This window comes from Eutrigla gurnardus, assembly GCF_963514095.1.
Source record: "Eutrigla gurnardus genome assembly, chromosome: 9".
Taxonomy (NCBI): Eukaryota; Metazoa; Chordata; class Actinopteri; order Perciformes; family Triglidae; genus Eutrigla; species Eutrigla gurnardus.
Genome location: NC_139923.1, coordinates 27,672,191 through 27,691,182, shown reverse-complemented (window position 1 = coordinate 27,691,182; position 18,992 = coordinate 27,672,191). Strand labels below are relative to the sequence as shown.

The 18,992-nt window shown below is 42.1% G+C and overlaps 4 protein-coding genes and 3 pseudogenes across 7 annotated transcripts; 6 read left to right on the top strand and 1 right to left on the bottom strand.

Moving 5' to 3' along the window:
* Positions 1 to 1,518: 1,518 nt before the first annotated feature.
* On the top strand, positions 1,519 to 1,894 carry LOC311019139 (histone H2B; the record flags this gene model as incomplete). The annotated part of the gene is made up of 1 exon (XM_084018376.1): positions 1,519 to 1,894. Exon 1 carries the CDS (start codon positions 1,520 to 1,522, stop codon positions 1,892 to 1,894), a length of 375 nt encoding a protein of 124 aa, XP_083874502.1. The 5' UTR covers position 1,519.
* Positions 1,895 to 3,051: 1,157 nt separating this feature from the next.
* On the top strand, positions 3,052 to 3,364 carry LOC311019201 (histone H4; the record flags this gene model as incomplete). Its single annotated transcript, XM_084018454.1, has 1 exon — positions 3,052 to 3,364. One exon carries the CDS (start codon positions 3,052 to 3,054, stop codon positions 3,361 to 3,363), a length of 312 nt encoding a protein of 103 aa, XP_083874580.1. The 3' UTR covers position 3,364.
* Positions 3,365 to 7,315: 3,951 nt separating this feature from the next.
* LOC311019182 (histone H1 pseudogene) lies at positions 7,316 to 8,027 on the top strand (annotated as a pseudogene). The gene has a single exon. The product of its transcript is annotated as a histone H1 pseudogene (transcript).
* Positions 8,028 to 9,930: 1,903 nt separating this feature from the next.
* On the bottom strand, positions 9,931 to 10,364 carry LOC311019188 (histone H2A pseudogene; annotated as a pseudogene). The gene has a single exon. The product of its transcript is annotated as a histone H2A pseudogene (transcript).
* Positions 10,365 to 10,647: 283 nt separating this feature from the next.
* On the top strand, positions 10,648 to 11,120 carry LOC311019186 (histone H3.2; the record flags this gene model as incomplete). Its single annotated transcript, XM_084018446.1, has 1 exon — positions 10,648 to 11,120. The coding sequence occupies exon 1, from the start codon at positions 10,710 to 10,712 to the stop codon at positions 11,118 to 11,120; it is 411 nt and encodes a 136-aa protein (XP_083874572.1). The 5' UTR covers positions 10,648 to 10,709.
* A 3,710-nt stretch (positions 11,121 to 14,830) lies between these two features.
* LOC311019193 (histone H2B 1.2 pseudogene) lies at positions 14,831 to 15,209 on the top strand (annotated as a pseudogene). The gene has a single exon. The product of its transcript is annotated as a histone H2B 1.2 pseudogene (transcript).
* A 3,447-nt stretch (positions 15,210 to 18,656) lies between these two features.
* On the top strand, positions 18,657 to 18,987 carry LOC311019198 (histone H4; the record flags this gene model as incomplete). Its single annotated transcript, XM_084018452.1, has 1 exon — positions 18,657 to 18,987. One exon carries the CDS (start codon positions 18,657 to 18,659, stop codon positions 18,966 to 18,968), a length of 312 nt encoding a protein of 103 aa, XP_083874578.1. The 3' UTR covers positions 18,969 to 18,987.
* Positions 18,988 to 18,992: the final 5 nt, after the last annotated feature.

Below are 18,992 nucleotides of genomic sequence, written 5' to 3'. Positions count from 1 at the left end.
CTGTAGTGAAAGAATATACATTAGAGATGGGATTTATGGCTCTTTGAAGGGAGCCGGGTCTTGAGGAGCCGTTCTTTTCAAGGAGCCGTTCAAAAGACTGGCTCATTTATATTGATTTATTTTTAAGAAGCTAGCCTAGTGAACCCATTTATTCTGGGAAATAATCACTGGAAGGAATGATAGGGTAAGATTTGGATCTGAATTATTCAGACATCGGATATCTGAGTTATGAGATGTATTTTAAATATTGATTATAATTCAATTAACATGTGTGGACTAGACTTAATGATCTACGTTCACTTCATTCATTTACTGTGAGCTTGACAGCGATTAAAAATAAATAAATAAATAAAAACGAACAGCTCACCACTTCGACTCGGTTCCCATCGTTCATGTTAAAGAGCCATTCATTTCCTTTATTGTCTTTTGAAAAGCTTGCCCCTTATTTTGGAGATGCTATAATAGCTGACTCCTAGTAGTTAAACTCATTAATTTTTATATCCAGTGCTAATTGGGACTCATTGAGAAACTCTTACTTCAAGCTGTTTTAAGATTCAATTGAATTACACTCCAATTTCTATTCATTACATTTAGAAATAAATTATAGCATTTTATAATCTATTTCATCTTCTCGGGTTATGGTATCTTAACATCTTTAAAAGGTGTAAGCTGCCAGTTTCCATAGTATACAGAATTGAACCAAATTATTAAGCTACTTGAAATCCAAGTGGCCTGACCAGACTACATTCACATACAATGTAGTAATTAGTTTTACATCTCCGAAACAGTTTTTTTTACATCAACAATCTAGATGCTTGCAAGTTATTTACTTACAGCAGTCAGTTATCCAAACAAGTAAATGTACCTATTATGTCAACACTAGACATATAACTATAATACTCTATATATACTAGAAATATACCACATAGAAAACCATATTTTAAGAAAGCAAATTAGTATATCTATTATTTATTCAATAACATTAATCAGTAAAATGTTATTTCACACTGATGACTTCACAGCAAAGAAAGGTCAAGAACCCTGATTCCTTACTATATATTTAGTATTGGTGTAACGATTCATTCGATTAATCAATGAATCGATTGTCAGTCCTATAGATTCTACTAAATCGATCTGCTACAATAAATAAATAGAATGATTGAATGAATGAAATAGAATGCATTTTCTAACATTAAGTTTTTCACATGTGTATTCGTTTTAGGTGATGTTGAACTGATGTTCAGTGCTCAGTGGTTTACAAGGTGTCAAACTGTATCTAATCTCCATGTTCTAGCCAGTTCATGTTACTTTTTACACCCCTGTGACACTGTACCAGTAATAAGTTAACGATTATTCGGGGGGGGGGGCGCTTTGTTGGGGACGCGCTGGAGGCTGGGCGCGCTTTGTCGGATCCAACCAATCCTGTGCGAGCAACAGCACAGTGACATTTGCATCAAGCGGATACAAAGAGAGCAGACTGTAGCTCGGGACCTTATCGCGTTACTGAAAACATCCAAACATGCCAGACCAAACCGTGAAAGCGCCCAAGAAGGGCTCCAAGAAAGCCGTCTCCAAGACCGCCAGTAAGACCGGCAAGAAGAGGAGAAAGTCCAGGAAGGAGAGCTACGCCATCTACGTGTACAAGGTGATGAAGCAGGTCCACCCCGACACCGGCATCTCCTCCAAGGCCATGGGCATCATGAACTCCTTTGTGAGCGACATCTTTGAACGCATCGCCGGTGAGGCCTCCCGTCTGGCTCACTACAACAAGCGCTCCACCATCACTTCCAGGGAGATCCAGACCGCCGTCCGCCTTCTGCTGCCCGGGGAGCTGGCTAAGCACGCCGTGTCTGAGGGCACCAAGGCCGTCACCAAGTACACCAGCTCCAAGTAAACGTACTGCTGTTGAAACGACAACCCAAAAGGCTCTTTTAAGAGCCACATACTTCTTCTAAAGATGTTTTCCTGTTTCCTTTAACTAGTCATAAAAGCCACTACAAATGCCCAACTAGATTGCTGCTCAAATTACTTTTAGTATTGTTCATTTAGTACTGAAGCTACTCTACCAGTACAACTTCAAATTTGACCTAAACACAAAAACTCTTAAATGGCTGCAGCATAATGAATACATGGCCAACTTCCCTACACTACACCAGAGCGAGACAAAATAAACTAATGTATACATTTGCATGAGTGACATTGTCTCGTAAAGCCAAGACATACACAAACTCTGGAAATGTTTTAAGCATTTATCTTTACAGATAACTAACATTGTAATGTCTAATGACTCCTGTAACTCTCCTGGCTGGACTCCCGGCCCCCGCGACTAAACCAGCGTATCCAGAACGCTGCAGTACGCCTTGTCTTCAATCTACCCAAATTCTCCTATGTGACCCCCCTTCTCCGTGACCTCCACTGGCTACCTTCTTTTTAGCCAACATACAATTCAAGACAATGGTACTGGTCTTCAAGGCCATCAATGGAAAGGCACCCATCTATCTCCAAACACTGGTCAAACCACACGCCCCGAAGCGAGCACTTCGCTCCTCTACTTCAGCTGGCCGGCTGGTACCACCATCGCTGAAATCAAACAAATGTCGCTCGGCAAAGTCCAGATTCGGACTCTGTTCTGGTCCTCAGTGGTGGAATGATCTCCCAACCAATGTCAGGACAGCAGAGTCACTGCCATCTTCCGAAAAGGACTCAAGACTCACCTGTTCGACTCTGCATAACATGACCAACTAACACCCCCCCTCTTTCTTTGGTGTGTCAATGATTGAGTTCTTCGACTGAGCTATGATGTCATACCTTTATAACACTACTTTATTGAGTAAGATCACCAAACTATCACTATGCTTTCTTGTCATCAACAGCCCCTGATGAATGCTGGTGTTCAATAGGGGGCGCTGGTGACTATGACAAGTCATGAAAATCCACAGAGGAAGAAAAATCCAACCCCCACCCACCCATAGTTTCAATCACGTCCTCTGGCAGGATTTAAAAAGAAGGGAGACCAGCGTTCTGAATCATTGTCTACATTGACCAGTGAAAATGAGTGGAAGAGGCAAAGGCGGTAAGGGACTCGGTAAAGGGGGCGCCAAGCGTCACCGCAAAGTCCTCCGTGATAATATCCAGGGAATCACCAAGCCCGCTATCCGCCGTCTGGCTCGCCGTGGCGGAGTGAAGCGTATCTCCGGTCTGATCTACGAGGAGACCCGCGGCGTGTTGAAGGTCTTCCTGGAGAACGTCATCCGTGACGCCGTCACCTACACCGAGCACGCCAAGAGGAAGACCGTCACCGCCATGGATGTGGTCTACGCTCTGAAGAGGCAGGGACGCACCCTGTACGGCTTCGGTGGATAAACACGACCTGCTACTTAAACAAGACCAAAGGCCCTTTTAAGGGCCAAACACTGAACTTAAAGAGCTTATTTCCTGTCCCAAGAATATGTTGCTGGTGTTCATGGAAAGTAAAAAGCATGCGTGCGTGCACGCGCGCGTGTGTGTGGGGACCATTTATGCAAATAGACCCATACCAAAGGATCATGGGAAAGAGGGTCTACTCAAAACCCAACGAAATTGCTGACTGCTTTAACAATTTCTTCATTAATATTAGTTCTGACCTGGCTTCCAGTATGTTGCATATTAATGAGAACCCTTGTCACTTGATTAGGGGGCAATATCCCTCTCTCAGTAACTTTAGTCCTCCAACCACGCAAGAGGTTCTTGATACCATCATGGAACTAAGGAACTCTGCATGATGGTATTAAGAGCATCTTGATTAAAGAAACTGCCGATTACTTAGTCCAGCCTATAACCCATATTCTCACTCTCTCACTCAACTCTGGGGTTATTCCCCATCTTTAAGACAGTTATGACGGACGACTTTGGAAATTATCGACCTATTTCCATCCTGCCTTGTATATCTAAAATATTAGAGAAACTGGTTTTCACTAGATTATCCAAGCACTTAAATGAGAACAACATTCTATATGAACACCAGTATGGATTTCGCAAGAAACACAACAGAGCATGCGTTACTCCTGCTAACCAATATTATTTCATCTGCCATGGATAATAGAAAGTTTGCCATTGGGATCTTCCTGGACTTAAGCAAAGCATTTGACACTGTCAATCATAGTGTTTTGATTGACAAATTAAATAGATATGGGATTAAGGATATTGCCCTGAGCTGGTTCTCAAATTACTTGTATAACAGAAAACAATATGTGTCACTAAATGGTTATATTTCTACCAAGTCCAAAATTATACATGGGGTGCCACAGGGATCTATTCTGGGCCCGTTATTATTTCTGATTTATATAAATGACTTAGCCATGACTTGCAAACATTTTCTTATATTATTTGCTGATGATACTAACCTTATAGCAACCCATAATGATTTCAAATATCTGATTGACAGTGTGAATGACGAATTATCTGTTATTTCTAAATGGTTTCAACTTAATAAGCTGTCGTTAAATGTGAAGAAATGTAACTTCTTGGTCTTTTGCAGCACAAATAAGTCTTACCCCAAAGAGTTGGCAAAAATATTTATCAATGGAGCAGAAGTCACACAAGTAAAAGCAACAAAATTCCTGGGAGTACCGGTAGATGAAAGACTAAAATGGACAAACCATATAGACCTTGTCTGCAAAAGGTCCACAAAGATGATGGGTATATTAAGAAAAGTTTGTCCTCTAATCCATCCCTCTGCTCATCTAACTCTTTATTACAGTTTTTTGTTTCCGTATTTAAACTACTGTAACATGGTCTGGGCTGCTTCATACCAAACCCATCTCACAAAATTATTTATTATTCAAAAGAGGTTCTTAAGATTAATTTCCCATTCAAACAGATATGCTCCATCAGCACCACTTTTTATTAACTTCTCTATTCTACCTATTTCCAAACTGAATACTTACCAGATTTGTTTGTTTATTCACAAGTTTATTTACAGTACCCAAGATCTACCCGGATACTAGACATACACTTTCATCGCACTAGATACAGTCACAACAATAATTTATTTGTACCCTTCACCCGTTCATCTCATCACCAATTTAATTTGCCACGTTTTTTTTTTTTTCATCCATTTTGAATGACTTCTGTATGTTGTCTCCTGATTTTTCTCTGTACTTTATATCCTCTTATTTGACAGCCTCAATATTCGGCTTCGTTCCCTCCTTGCACCATGTAATGCGTTCTAAATAAAAAAAATAAAATAAAATAAAAAATAAATAAATAAACCAATCCCATCTCCTTTGATTTTTAGGTCCCTTTTCCCCAAACGAGCTAGGACGTTTGAATGTAGAGGTCATCTCATCAGTTAACTTGTGGCTGTTGCTGTGTATGGGTTGTGGTGCGTTTGACTTGGACACTGCTTCACCAGCTGGGGAACTGTTTTGAGCACCCTGACAAGGTTTATTATTTTTGGTCGTGATTCTGAGTGGGGGTATGCTTCATTGTGTTACAGTCGACAATAACTTTGGTCTTCCGTGATGCATTGAGTGCAACATTTCAAGTCGCCTCGAGCTCAGCAAGCCACTGAAGACTAGCTAGGTTAGTCAGCCATCTTGGTAGGCAGGTCAAGGTTGTGGTGTTTTCCCTACAGCTTGTTTCCCCCAGTCTTTTCACCACAACATGTTTGACTCTACTTTGTCTTGGCATAATTTTAGTTGGCCCTTTTTGTGTATGGGATAAGACCTTGTCTGTTCCACTTTTGATCCCAAGTTTGACACCTTTTTTTTCTTCATGTTGAAGCTGGCGGAGGTGTGTTTTTCGTATTGGGTCCTCCGAGCAACACTTCCTGACTTGAGGGAAATTTAGTTTGATTATAGTCTCAACTACTGAGTATAAGAATGTGATTGATATATGTATTTTACTCAAACATACAGCCTAAGCAGGTAACTGTAAAATTGATAATCTAAGATTAAAGTACACTCAATTTCAATAAATTAATGTTATGGTGGTAATTCGTTGTTGTTGTGACAAAATATGAATTGTTTGTTTTAAGGGTGGGGGTGTTCCAGCTGTATGTTTCCATGTGCAATGTCTCGTCCCTTCTGCAGAGAGAAAAGATTGAGGAGAAAATCATTGGAACATATTTTGTTCACTGAGAACATTTAAATGCATCGCTGGGTCATTTCAATGATGCATGAATTATGTTGCTATGAAAAATGTGCTGACTATGTGGGACATTTCCCACAATGATTTTCTTTATTATTTTGCTATTCTGATGAGAAAAAAGGACCCAGCTAGAAAAAGCATGCACAAAGTCAACATTTTGGAATTGAAACCCCAGTGTTAATGTAAGAACAATAATAATCTTAGTAAATGTCAAATATGTCTATTTATTTATAATCTGACCAGCTGTGTGATGATCAGATCTTTGAAAGAAGTCCTCACTTAAAATCTCAGCATAAAACATAAATATTTGTTTGACCTTTAATGAAAATTCTCTAATTCTCTATAATTGTTATTGTTTTATCAAATGTGTTTTTTCCCCGTGTTTCATAAATGGACTACGAATGCATCTCATTGTGGATCCCTGTTTCATAATTACATTAATTAAAACTTGAATTCTGCACCATGTGTTTCAATGAACCAGTGATACTACATTCAAAGCTACTTGCAGCTTCTCCAGACAAATTATGTTAATTAGTCAGTGTTTCTTTTGTCAATAACAGTAGAATAATTAACTATTTATATTAAACGCATTGATCAGGAGAGGAGATGTCCACAGTCAAAATGAGCAGCTCTGATAGGAAGTCTGAGTAAACTGCACCAGAAGCCTCGACCAGCATCAGTGTGTTTGCTGCTCCCAGAATAACTTCACTTTATGACAAAATAATCAACGTTAGATGGATGTTTTTAAATCGAGTCCCTGAACAAACATGTGGACCAGCTGGGAAACAGGTTTTGATGGAGCTCAGGTTGATTTTTAATCATTTTAGGAGAGAAAGAAGTGGGAAAAGTCAGTGAAGAGTGCTGCTCATGGCGGTGAGTAGGTGAGGTTTGGAGGCTCCCCAAACTAAAAGCAGAGAGCATCAGATCTCTACATGACTTTAATATGAAGAGACACAAGTCTGCTATCGGCTCCCTTCACTGTCAGCCTTCAGCTCTTCTCCCACGTTTAGTTTTCACTCTTTTATCGGTGAAGAGAAACACAAGTGAGCCGACTTTCAGACCGCACAGAGCAGCCACGGGCCGGGTTGAGTCTCCACGGTTCTCATGGTGTGTTTAAGTCCAGCCCCCAGCTCCGGAGAATCCAACATTCCGGTCAGACTCTCGTTCTCGTTCGTAGAAACACAACTCTAATAGAAAATGGCAGAAGAAGCTCCAGCTCCAGCCGTCGCGCCGGCAAAAGCCGCCAAGAAGAAGGTGACCAAGCCGAGGCCGGCTGGTCCCGGCGTCGCCGACCTCATCGTCAAAGCTGTGGCCGCGTCCAAGGAGCGGAGCGGCGTGTCTCTGGCCGCCGTCAAGAAGGCTCTGGCTGCCGGAGGCTACGATGTGGAGAAGAACAACTCCCGCGTTAAGACCGCCATCAAGGCTCTGGTCGCTAAGGAGACTCTGGTCCAGACCAAGGGGACCGGCGCCTCCGGCTCCTTCAAGATGAACAAGAAGGTCGCCGAGAAGCCGGAGAAGAAAGCCGTTGCTAAACCCAAGAAGGCTGCAGCCAAGAAACCCGCAGCGGCCAAGAAGCCCAAGGCGGCGGCAGCGAAGAAGCCGGCAGTCGCTAAGAAATCCCCGAAGAAGGCGAAGAAGCCCGTAGCTGCCAAGAAACCCGCCGCCAAGAGCCCCAAGAAGGCCACTAAGAGCCCCAAGAAAGCTACCAAGAGCCCCAAGAAGGTGGTGAAAAAGGCCGCTGCAGCCAAGAAGTCCCCCGCTAAGAGGGTTGCCAAGCCCAAAGCGAAGAAAGCAGCACCCAAGAAGAAGTAAGCTGTTCTCAGTCTGGTGGACCAGCGCTCCGACAAAAAGGCTCTTTTAAGAGCCACCACACCGTCCTTAAAGAGCTTTATCCTGTTCTTATATTGTTGTTTTATTATTATTATTATTATTATTATTATTATAACCTTTATTTAACCAGGTTTGTCCCATTGAGATCCAAGATATCTTTTGCAGAGAGACCTGGCCAAGAATGGCAGCATGTAAAGTTATAAACACATCATCACATTAATCATGGACAAAAAAGAAACAAACAATAAGAATACAAATAGCAATTGAATTTTCAAAATACGTAAGATAATTTACAAGATTGGTCAAACATTTGCAATCAAATAAAACATTTACACTCCTGAAGCCTGGATGTAATGGAATTTATCAAGGACTTAAATACATTGAGAGATACCAGATTTTGGAGTTTGAGCTCTGAATGCAAATTGTACCATGTACTCGGAGCAGAAAATCTAAAAGCTTTCTTCCCCATTTCTGTTCTGACCTTAGGAACAGTAAAATGATAAACGTCCTGAGAGCGGAGACTATAGGTACTACTATTCAAAATTAAAAGGGATGATACATCGTTACATAACATTAAGACTGTGTACTATTACTTTAAATGGAGGAATGTATTTTTAAATCCATACATGTAAAAATAGCTCAATCTACTAGTATAAAATGTGACAGCTACTTTATATCGACAGTGTATGTTTTTATAAACCCAGCTTTATATCTATATCTATATATATATATTATCAGTTTTAATTGGTCAACAAAGAACTAATAATAAGACATTCTCAACATTGTCATATTTAATATTGGCTTAATTCCTGCACCTTACCAACACCATACTACTCCATTAAGATGATTATATTACTTTACTATGTATAGATGTAAAATTAGAGGAGGTAACTACAAAGGAGTAACCATACATATATCGTTTTGTGCAAAAGGCCATTTTCTAATTATCATATTGTGTATACTTTGCCCAGTGACAGAGCATATAAACGGCCTTTGCTGTAGCTGTAAAGTTGCTTTAAGTGGTGATACGAGACATTCAATCACAAAATGAATCTCAAGTGAATGTAAAAAATGTATATCCCTGGAAGTCTTTACATCCATTTAGTCAGAAAGCTGAGAAACTGGTATAATAGCACAACAGTATAAAACCAAATGTTTAAATTTAACTCCAAAGACTAAAACCTTTCTATTATACTTGTTTCTTTTATTTTTGTATTTGTCCAGCTTTTCATGAAAAAGTGTTTTTGAGTATCGATAAAAGCACTACGTCCTATGAATTATTTTCATATAAACATATTACACTCAAAATATAATTTTCAAAACATACATTCCATAAAAATATATATTTAGTAAATAAAAAATATACTTTACAGTACAAATACTCAAACAGAAAACGTTTCAGTGATAGTTATCGACTGATATTTATCTTTGATGTCAAGGAAAAGAACATATTGAATTGGATTTGTTATGATTATAATCTTGAGGACAATGGATTCATCCTGTTCTTGACTGTTCTTATTTTTTTTGTTCTTGAAAATGGTTTTCATTTTGAAAGCTTTTGATTAACAAACAATACATTTGACATTGCTATGTAAATGTGGAGGACATATCCATCCATGTTGAAAATGTTTATAAATTAAATAACAAAACTCAAACATACACCTGTAGTCCACAGTTGTGTGTAGGGGGGTTCTTTTATTTATTTTGAAGGAAACGGATGTCCCAAACACAGTTTTAATGGGGATGAGTGTCTCTCTGGGATTTGGTTAAACTGTAAGGTAGTAGAAAACATGTTTCCCTGTTGAAGTCTTCATGTTGTTTATTTTCTATTGGATCGATAATATACTGTCAACCACGTCATGCAGCAAGCCTTTCAGCACAGACATGGTCATACTATTGTCATACTAATCAATGCGTTTTAGTAGTGAGAGGAATGAGCTCTTTATGAGGAAGTGTTTGGCTCTTAAAAGAGCCGTTTTGGGGTTCTGGTTTCCAGCAGGTCTCCAGGTTTACTTGGACTTGGCGGCCTTCTCGGTCTTCTTGGGCAGCAGAACAGCCTGGATGTTGGGCAGCACGCCGCCCTGAGCGATGGTCACTCCGCCCAGCAGCTTGTTGAGCTCCTCGTCGTTGCGGACAGCCAGCTGCAGGTGACGGGGGATGATTCGGGTCTTCTTGTTGTCGCGGGCAGCGTTTCCAGCCAACTCCAGGATCTCAGCGGTCAGGTACTCCAGCACCGCCGCCAGGTAGACGGGGGCTCCGGCACCAACACGCTGAGCATAGTTCCCTTTACGGAGATGTCTGTGGACACGGCCGACCGGGAACTGGAGCCCAGCGCGGGAGGAGCGGGTCTTGGCCTTCGCCCTGGCCTTTCCGCCGGTTTTGCCTCTTCCACTCATTATTAGTTGCTTTCTGGAGTCGGGACTCTAAGAATGTGTCGCTCTACCGGCGAATCTCTCTTTATGTGTCCGCTGAGCGCGCGAGCCTGTTCGTGACAGTGACAGACCAATCAGGAAAGAGGCTTCCACTCTGAGTTTAGGCGGAGAGTTTGGAAAGACTTCCCGCCAATGAGCTGCTGAGATTGGGGCGGTGGGTCGCTCCTCGAGGCGGCGCTGAGCTCCACGAGGAGCCCTCCACCAATCAGGATCCGGAGGTCTGAACAGCGTCACCGTTTCACAGCCGGTCCCACAGTTTAAGAGCAGCGAGTCTCTCCGTTCATCGTATATTTCTCCCGACCAGAGAAAGAAGAAGTCATGGCTAGAACCAAGCAGACAGCCCGTAAATCCACCGGCGGCAAAGCCCCCAGGAAGCAGCTGGCCACCAAGGCTGCCCGTAAGAGCGCCCCGGCCACCGGCGGCGTGAAGAAGCCTCACCGTTACAGGCCCGGTACCGTCGCTCTCAGGGAGATCCGTCGCTACCAGAAATCCACCGAGCTGCTGATCCGCAAGCTGCCCTTCCAGCGTCTGGTCAGAGAGATCGCTCAGGACTTCAAGACCGACCTGCGCTTCCAGAGCTCCGCTGTTATGGCTCTGCAGGAGTCCAGCGAGGCTTACCTGGTCGGCCTGTTCGAGGACACCAACCTGTGCGCCATCCACGCCAAGAGGGTCACCATCATGCCCAAGGACATCCAGCTGGCCCGACGCATCCGCGGAGAGCGAGCTTAACCTGTCTGCTGTTCAACCAACACAACGGCTCTTTTAAGAGCCACCTCACTCTTCTCTGAGAGCTCCTTCCTATGCTGAATACACTAATTTTGTTATCCTTGATAACTTAATACTATATAAATGTTTTAATGTATCTAAATTACATAATAGAAACCCGTTCCTGTAGCACAATTTGTTCTATTAGTAACATAATGTGTGACATTAAAATAAAAAAGCTGCATAGATCCCAGCATCAGCATGGATTCAGCACCATGGACAGAGACGTTCATGAAGAATAAAATATGTTGAGTAAATAAGGTGGATGGGAGAAACACTGCCTGTATACACTGTATAAACACACATTGCTATTACATGTTGACAGGGATCCTGGTCTGCACCTGGTCTCTTGTCTGCAGTGGTAGACCATGGTCAAATTAGAGAGAGTGATATTCTGTCTGTCCAGTAGGTGACAGCAGAGCACTTTCTAACAGACTGGTATAGAGCCGTTTTAACCCAGAGTTGTTGAGACTATTCAGTCTGGACCAAAGTGGAGGCACACCTGTGCATTAATAACGCTGTCTAATCGGCATGTAGATATGCCAAAAGGATGGATTAGACACAAATTTAAACTAATTTGTGAACAAGATCGGATAGAAATAGGCTTTTTCTGTGTTCATAGAAAAAGTGTGAGATATTCGATGTCAGCTTATGAAATTTGGAGCAAAATTGTTGTTTATATTTTTGTTCAGTGTAAGAAGCTATATAAGACAACATAACAGATGAATGCCAAAGCTGTTCGTTTGATTTTAACGATACAAAAAGCATCTGTAGCTTTATAGCTACTTATTTTTGTTATGCTGATTACATATTTTCACATCCAACTCATGTAGAGACTTCTAGTTTGGGATGCTGTAGGCACTGTGGTTGGTGTTTGGTTCAGGATTTACAAGTTAATGATAGGTGTAACATCTTATATCTGTTCAGTGATTCCAGTGATGATTCACAGTTGCTCAAATTGCATAATAATTAGTTTACTCCACCACTACTGGTGGTCAAGAGATAACACAGGTTTACTCAGAGTTGAGGAAGTCAACTTAAAACAGAGCAGATGAACAGGAACAGGCAGACAGCTCAATCTTTTTTCTACAGGGTGTGGATTCCAGGAAACAAGGTGTCGTGTTGCCATGGAGCTGGGACCAGCTCGTGCAACAAAGAAGGGAGGATTAAAATCTAAACCACAGTTCCTCCCCAATTTGTTAGCTCAAAAGTAGATAACACTTTGCTGCAAGAAATTGTGCATCTTTTTCTGGGCCATTGGTTGCGGTTTACATCCTATAGTTGCTTATTTGATGCCTGCGATTTTTCAAACAGAAAAAGTCCTTGAGCTCTTGATTTTACTTAATGATACGACTCTGAATAAATAGTTAACAGTATGTCGTAGTCTGTCTTCTCTTTAGTCTGTCTTTACAAATCTCAAAAAAATGAATGCGACAAATTAGTATATCTATTATAGGCCTATATTCGATAACATTATGCAATAACATTCATCAGTAAAATGTTATTTCACACTGATTCTCTCCAGGTAACATATTTTGCCAAATTATTATTATTTTTCTTACCAATATCAAAAAGAAGTACCTTACATCACTTTATTTAAATTTAAGTGGGTTTTTCACAAGTGCATTCGTTTTAGGTGATGTTGAACTGACGTTCAGTGCTCAGTGGTTAACAAGGTGTGAAGCTGTGTTTCTTATCTTCATGTTCTAGCCAGTTCATGTTACTTTTTACACCCCTGTGACACTGTGGATTCTTCTTCCTCCCCTTCCATTTCTTGCCAGATTATTCTGTTATCATTATACTTCTCACAAGTAAAAGTACATGATCAACATCCTCTCTGTCTTGGCACACCATGCATAAACCATTACCCTTTCCTACTATATATAAAGTAACGTTTAGTCCTGTATATCCTAATCTAAGTCTGGTATAGACCACTTCTTCCCTTCTGTTTAGACTCAGTGAATTAACCCGTCTCCCTGTCACAATCCTTTATATTTATGGTAGTGTCTTGCATTAAATTCTGCCTCCCATTCCCTTTTGTACAGTTACTGAATTGATTATAGATTTTGCTTCACCCTTTCCCATTGGAACATTAATTCTTATTTATTCGTTTTTCAACGTCTTTTTTTGCCATTTTATCTGCCTCTTCAATACCTTTAATGCCTATATGAGCTGTGTAGTATCTTGTTTATCCTTAAGGAGGGGATGAGAGCTTGGAAGCAAAGGTGTCCAGATTCCTGCTTAGTTACAGAATCACTCCACATTCTACAGGCTTGTCCGCGGCTGAAATGCTGATGTCAAGGAGGCCCAGGTCCGCATTTGACCTGTTACTCCCAGATTTAAAGTCTAAGGTGGAAAACAAACAATGGAAACAAAAAGTTAATCATGACACACACACCAAGTTCAGAAGTTTTTCACCTAGTCACCATATAGAAGAAGCATGTCAAGTGATTCTGTGTGCTGCAAGTCAAGCAACCTATTTGTTGGTGTCCTGCATCCTCTTTGAGTTTTTTGGAGTCACAATGTTATAAGCTGGAACCCCAAAAAACTGAATACTGATTCCAAGGTTCCTGTAGTAATAAATATTTCATTTCAATAATCAAATCTTCCCTTGAAGAGTGACCAGTACCTAGGCTATATAAAGCTGCCATGGAATCTGTACAGATCACATTTATCAGTGTCTTAACCTCTTTAATCCACCATGTCAATAGAGTATATAGATAAAAAAAAAATGACTTACTCTATACCCCTCTCTTTTATTAAATTCTGGGATATATATCCCAATATATATCCCAATACCACCATGTCCATTTAGCAAACTTTTGATCCATCAGTATATATTTTAAAATATACATAGAATTATGTTTTTAAATATCGCTGGCAATATGCTGCAAAATGTTGCTCATCTGGATACTCTTTTTTTTCTTATCAGTAGTTCACTATTAACCTCTGGTGATGGGAGAAACCATGGGCGAACCGCACTAAGAACCAGTGAAGGACTACATTTAAATGCTTTAATTAGATAAGATAGTCCTTTATTCGTCCCGCAGTGGGGAAATTTACAGCGTTACAGCAGCAAAACAGTAGAAAAATAACGATAATAAATAATAAACATGCATTGACAAAAAAAGTACAATATAAAAAGATATTAACACTAAGACTTTGTAAAGAAAGTTAAATAAAGTAGAATGTATAATGTACATAATAGACAATTTCCAGAATATATACAGGATGGACTAGATATTTACATGATAGACAGAGATGGAGAGCATGGGATGTTGTGTTTATATTGCACTTGTGTAAGATAACAGTTTATTGCACATGGGATGAGGAGCCTGGTTGTGTGTGGTCCACTGAGAGCAGTGCTTGTTATACATTCTGTGTTGTTCTGCTATACTATTCATATTCCAGCCAAACCCTTTTGATTCTATTTGATATTCCCACACTGTGGATTCATCTGAACCCGCGTGTTTTATAACTCAGTATCAGTAACTAGATCACGCTCTGGGGGGAGCGCTTTGTCGGGGGCGCGCGGGGGTCTGGGCGCGATTTGTCGGATCCAACCAATCCGGTGCGAGCAACAGCACAGTAACATTTGCATCAAGCGGATACAAAGAGAGCAGACTGTGCCTCGTCTCCTCACCCCGCTTCAGGAAAAGTCTCTACAGCCAAACATGCCGACAGAACAAGTCGTCAAAGCGCCCAAGAAGGGCTCCAAGAAAGCCGTCTCCAAGACCGCCACTAAGACCGGCAAGAAGAGGAGAAAGTCCAGGAAGGAGAGCTACGCCATCTACGTGTACAAGGTGATGAAGCAGGTCCACCCCGACACCGGCATCTCCTCCAAGGCCATGGGCATCATGAACTCCTTCGTGAGCGACATCTTTGAACGCATCGCCGGTGAGGCCTCCCGTCTGGCTCACTACAACAAGCGCTCCACCATCACTTCCAGGGAGATCCAGACCGCCGTCCGCCTGCTGCTGCCCGGGGAGCTGGCTAAGCACGCCGTGTCTGAGGGCACCAAGGCCGTCACCAAGTACACCAGCTCCAAGTAAACCTACTGCTGTTGAACCAACAACCCAAAGGCTCTTTTAAGAGCCACACACTTCATCTAAAGACGTTTCCTAATCATTCTATTACACAGATTAGTATAGGTCAACACATTAGTCTGCATCAGTTATTTTTGCATAGTGACTGTTGATTGAGCTGAAGTTCTGTGTACATGTGCAATTAAATTTCCTCTAACTAATAATGGTGTTTGCTGAACTCCATACTATCATTAATAAAAAAATAAATAAAAATAAATGATGCCGAGACTTTCCTCCTCGGACAGCTCCACAGTTGCCAATTTGAATGGTCGAAGAAGATCCTAGCACTCAGAAAGTCAAATTAATAGTTGTTCAGAGGTGCTTGGTCTGTAGTCAGACAGGACAGGGAAGCAGCCACGGTCTCTCTTTCGTCATATAAACGTTGTAGCATGTCATATGTACTATTCCATCTTGTTTCAACATCTTGAATGAGTTTAAGGGCAGGCCTGCCCATACCTGTCTGCATCTCTGTTAAGGCGAGTCCACACCGGACCGAAAATCGGCATCTTTGAGAGAGTCGGCGTCCGTGACATGAGTCTCCTTGGTGTGGTCGCTCGAATCGGCCCACGTCGGCCTTCATTTCAGCCGATTCAAATGTGTAATCCGCCATTCGAGTCGGCCATATTAAGTAGCCCGACTTCATTTACCGACGCGAGTCGGGCAGTCGGTGCGGTGTGGACCCGCGTTTAGCTTCTCCCTGGCCTTGCAACTGGAGCGGAAAAATCCAACAATTTTTTTGGCCTTAAGGCGAATCTCATTCAGTGGAGTTTCTTCCACTGCCTTCTTCACAATCAAGTTCAGAGTGTGGGCAAAACATGGCAAATGATAGAAGTTTTGGAGGTTCACACTCAGGACCATGTTTGCTGCATTGTCAGTCACCATGCAGTGTACCTTGGAGGTTAAACCCCACTCTTCCAGGAGCTCATGATTGGCCTGCACCATGTGTGTGTCATGAAACCGGGCAACACCAAGTACATACGTAGCCATCTCATCTTGGGGTGTTATGTAATGGCAGGTTATTCCAATATAGCTCTCGGTGTTGATGGAAGTCCACATATCAGCAGTGAGCCTCACAGCCTTCTGCACCTCAGCCTTGACCTTCTCCTTCGTGCTGGTGTACTTTTCAGTGACCATGTCAGTCAGCGCCTTCCGAGATGGGAGTACATAGTTGGGCTCAAGCTTATGCACAAAAGCCCTGAAGCCTTGGTCCTCCACAATGGTGAATGGCTGGAGATCCTTTACGACCATATCCACCAAAGCCCCATCCAAATCCACACTTCAGACTATTAGACTGATCTCAAAATGCGATCAGCATTGCAATTTTGGATGTATACAGTAACATTGTCACAGTGAATAAGTAGGAGAATGACCAGGTTTCCATAGTCTCAGGAAATCCCACTACAATTTAAAAATGGAAAACAAATATTAAAGCATACCTCTACTCAATGGTCTAGCATCAGTGGCAGCAGCAGCAGGCCTGGGGAGATCATTGTGAACCTCTGGGGTTAGAACTCCAGGATGAGTGCATCTCAGGTGGCGCATCATTGAGGATATATATCTAACAATATAGACAGCTGGGATCGGCTCCAGCCCCCCCGTGACCCTAAATACAGGATAAGCGGTAGAAAATGGATGGATGGATGGATCTAACAATATATACTCACTAAGTCACTCTCACAAAATCTCTAATTCTCTCTCTCAAACCATCTATCAAACTCACTCTCAAACTATCTGTCAAACTCACTCTCAAACTATCTGTCAAACTATCTGTCAAACTATGTCTCAAACTCCTAACACGAAAACCCTCAAAGAACTTGTGTTTCTGCATGGTTTTTAAGCGTTTTGAGCTTGTTAATTGAACCAATTTACTAATTGCACTGCAAACCATGGCACCTGTCGAAACTCAGCGATAGCTGTTTCGAAACATAGAGGCGTTCCTTCAATCACTGAACTACCGTCACGTGACCGCAGCAGCGTACATGACTCGGTAAATAATTGATCTTCGAAGCTGAAGGTTGGTATTTGGTGTATCAGAGCAATGTTGAAATACTTTTTTTTTTTCAATGTTTTAGACATTTTGGCGATGGTCGACACGAGCATGTATTCTGAATGTTACAAGGTTTATGTTGAGCTAATGCTAGCAAGCCTTGTAGCTTCCTCGCCAGCTTGCTACCAGTCATGCTAGGCTAATGCTCCTGTACTGCTGACGCACTAACTTTTTCAAACATAATATTCCCACTATATGATCACATGTTATGGTATGAATGTTGCGTTGATGGCAAAGAATGAAAGCCGGAGACCTGACCGCTTGCATTGTGTGCTGCTGCTTTTTATACCATATTAAAGAGTAAACCAGAGTGAGAACCTGTGTAGCGCTGACGTTCTCCTTACACCACACACGGACACAGTCTGTAACACTATGATGACAAATAAATGATATATAATTATAATGCGATAAACAATTAAGTAATCTATCCATCTAATATAAATCAGAGTTCAGAGTTGCTTCTTGGGCAATAAATATACTCCCCGGAATCGAACCCCGCGCGGGCGCGGGGGCCGTGTATACTAGTCCTTAACTCTCTTAACTTTCCCTATTCATTCTCTATGGTAGTCCTTAACACTACCGATGTAATATACTTTTGGCCACAAGCGGGATTGTGGGGACGCTGTTTTACCCTTTTCATACAAGTAAGGAAATTTGAGCTTTCTCACATTTGACAGCAGTAAAGATGCCCTAAATGTCATTCTTTTAGCCTGAAATTTGATTACTTTTGTCAAATATGACCTGTGTCTACTTAAATGGATTTTAGATCGACTAGTGTGGGTCAAATCAAGTAAAATGGTGGTTTTAGGTCATTTTGAAACTGTAAAACTGTATAAGCCATGTCTGTGTATATTTTTTTAGGGGACAGTGGTGACAATGAATTTAAGAATTTGCCCAGGTTCCCACAAAGACGCAGAGTGGAGGAAGGTGGCAGAAGAGAGGGCAACGAGGACGTCAGCGGTGCAGCTGCCAACAGGTCATCTGTGCAGGTTCTGTCCCCAGCCTCTGAAGCAGGACCCCCAGAGCCCTCATTATATATAAAAATATGCATTTATGTTGTTTGGTGTTACGTAGTTTAAGAGTGGATTTACGTCCGATGACCCCAGCTATCATGTTTGGCAGCATATTGTGTTCAAAAGTTACAAATGATCATGTTCGTCTAAGTGCTGTGCCGTCGTCCACCGGCACCGACGGGGGCAGAATCCTGGGGGTTTGGAGTGGTGGGAGGTCCTCCATCTCTCCGAGAACGTCATTGGTGGCGACAGTATGCTGTAATACACTGTTTTCCACCACGTCCTCAGACAGGAGTTATAAAGCGAGGAGCCTGGCTGTGAAAGGCATTCAGTTGATTTACATTGACTAGAGAAAATGAGTGGAAGAGGCAAAGGCGGTAAAGGACTCGGTAAAGGAGGCGCCAAGCGTCACCGTAAAGTCCTCCGTGATAACATCCAGGGAATCACCAAGCCCGCTATCCGCCGTCTGGCTCGCCGTGGCGGAGTGAAGCGTATCTCCGGTCTGATCTACGAGGAGACCCGCGGCGTGTTGAAGGTCTTCCTGGAGAACGTCATCCGTGACGCCGTCACCTACACCGAGCACGCCAAGAGGAAGACCGTCACCGCCATGGATGTGGTCTACGCTCTGAAGAGGCAGGGACGCACCCTGTACGGCTTCGGTGGATAAACACGACCCGCTACTTAAACACGA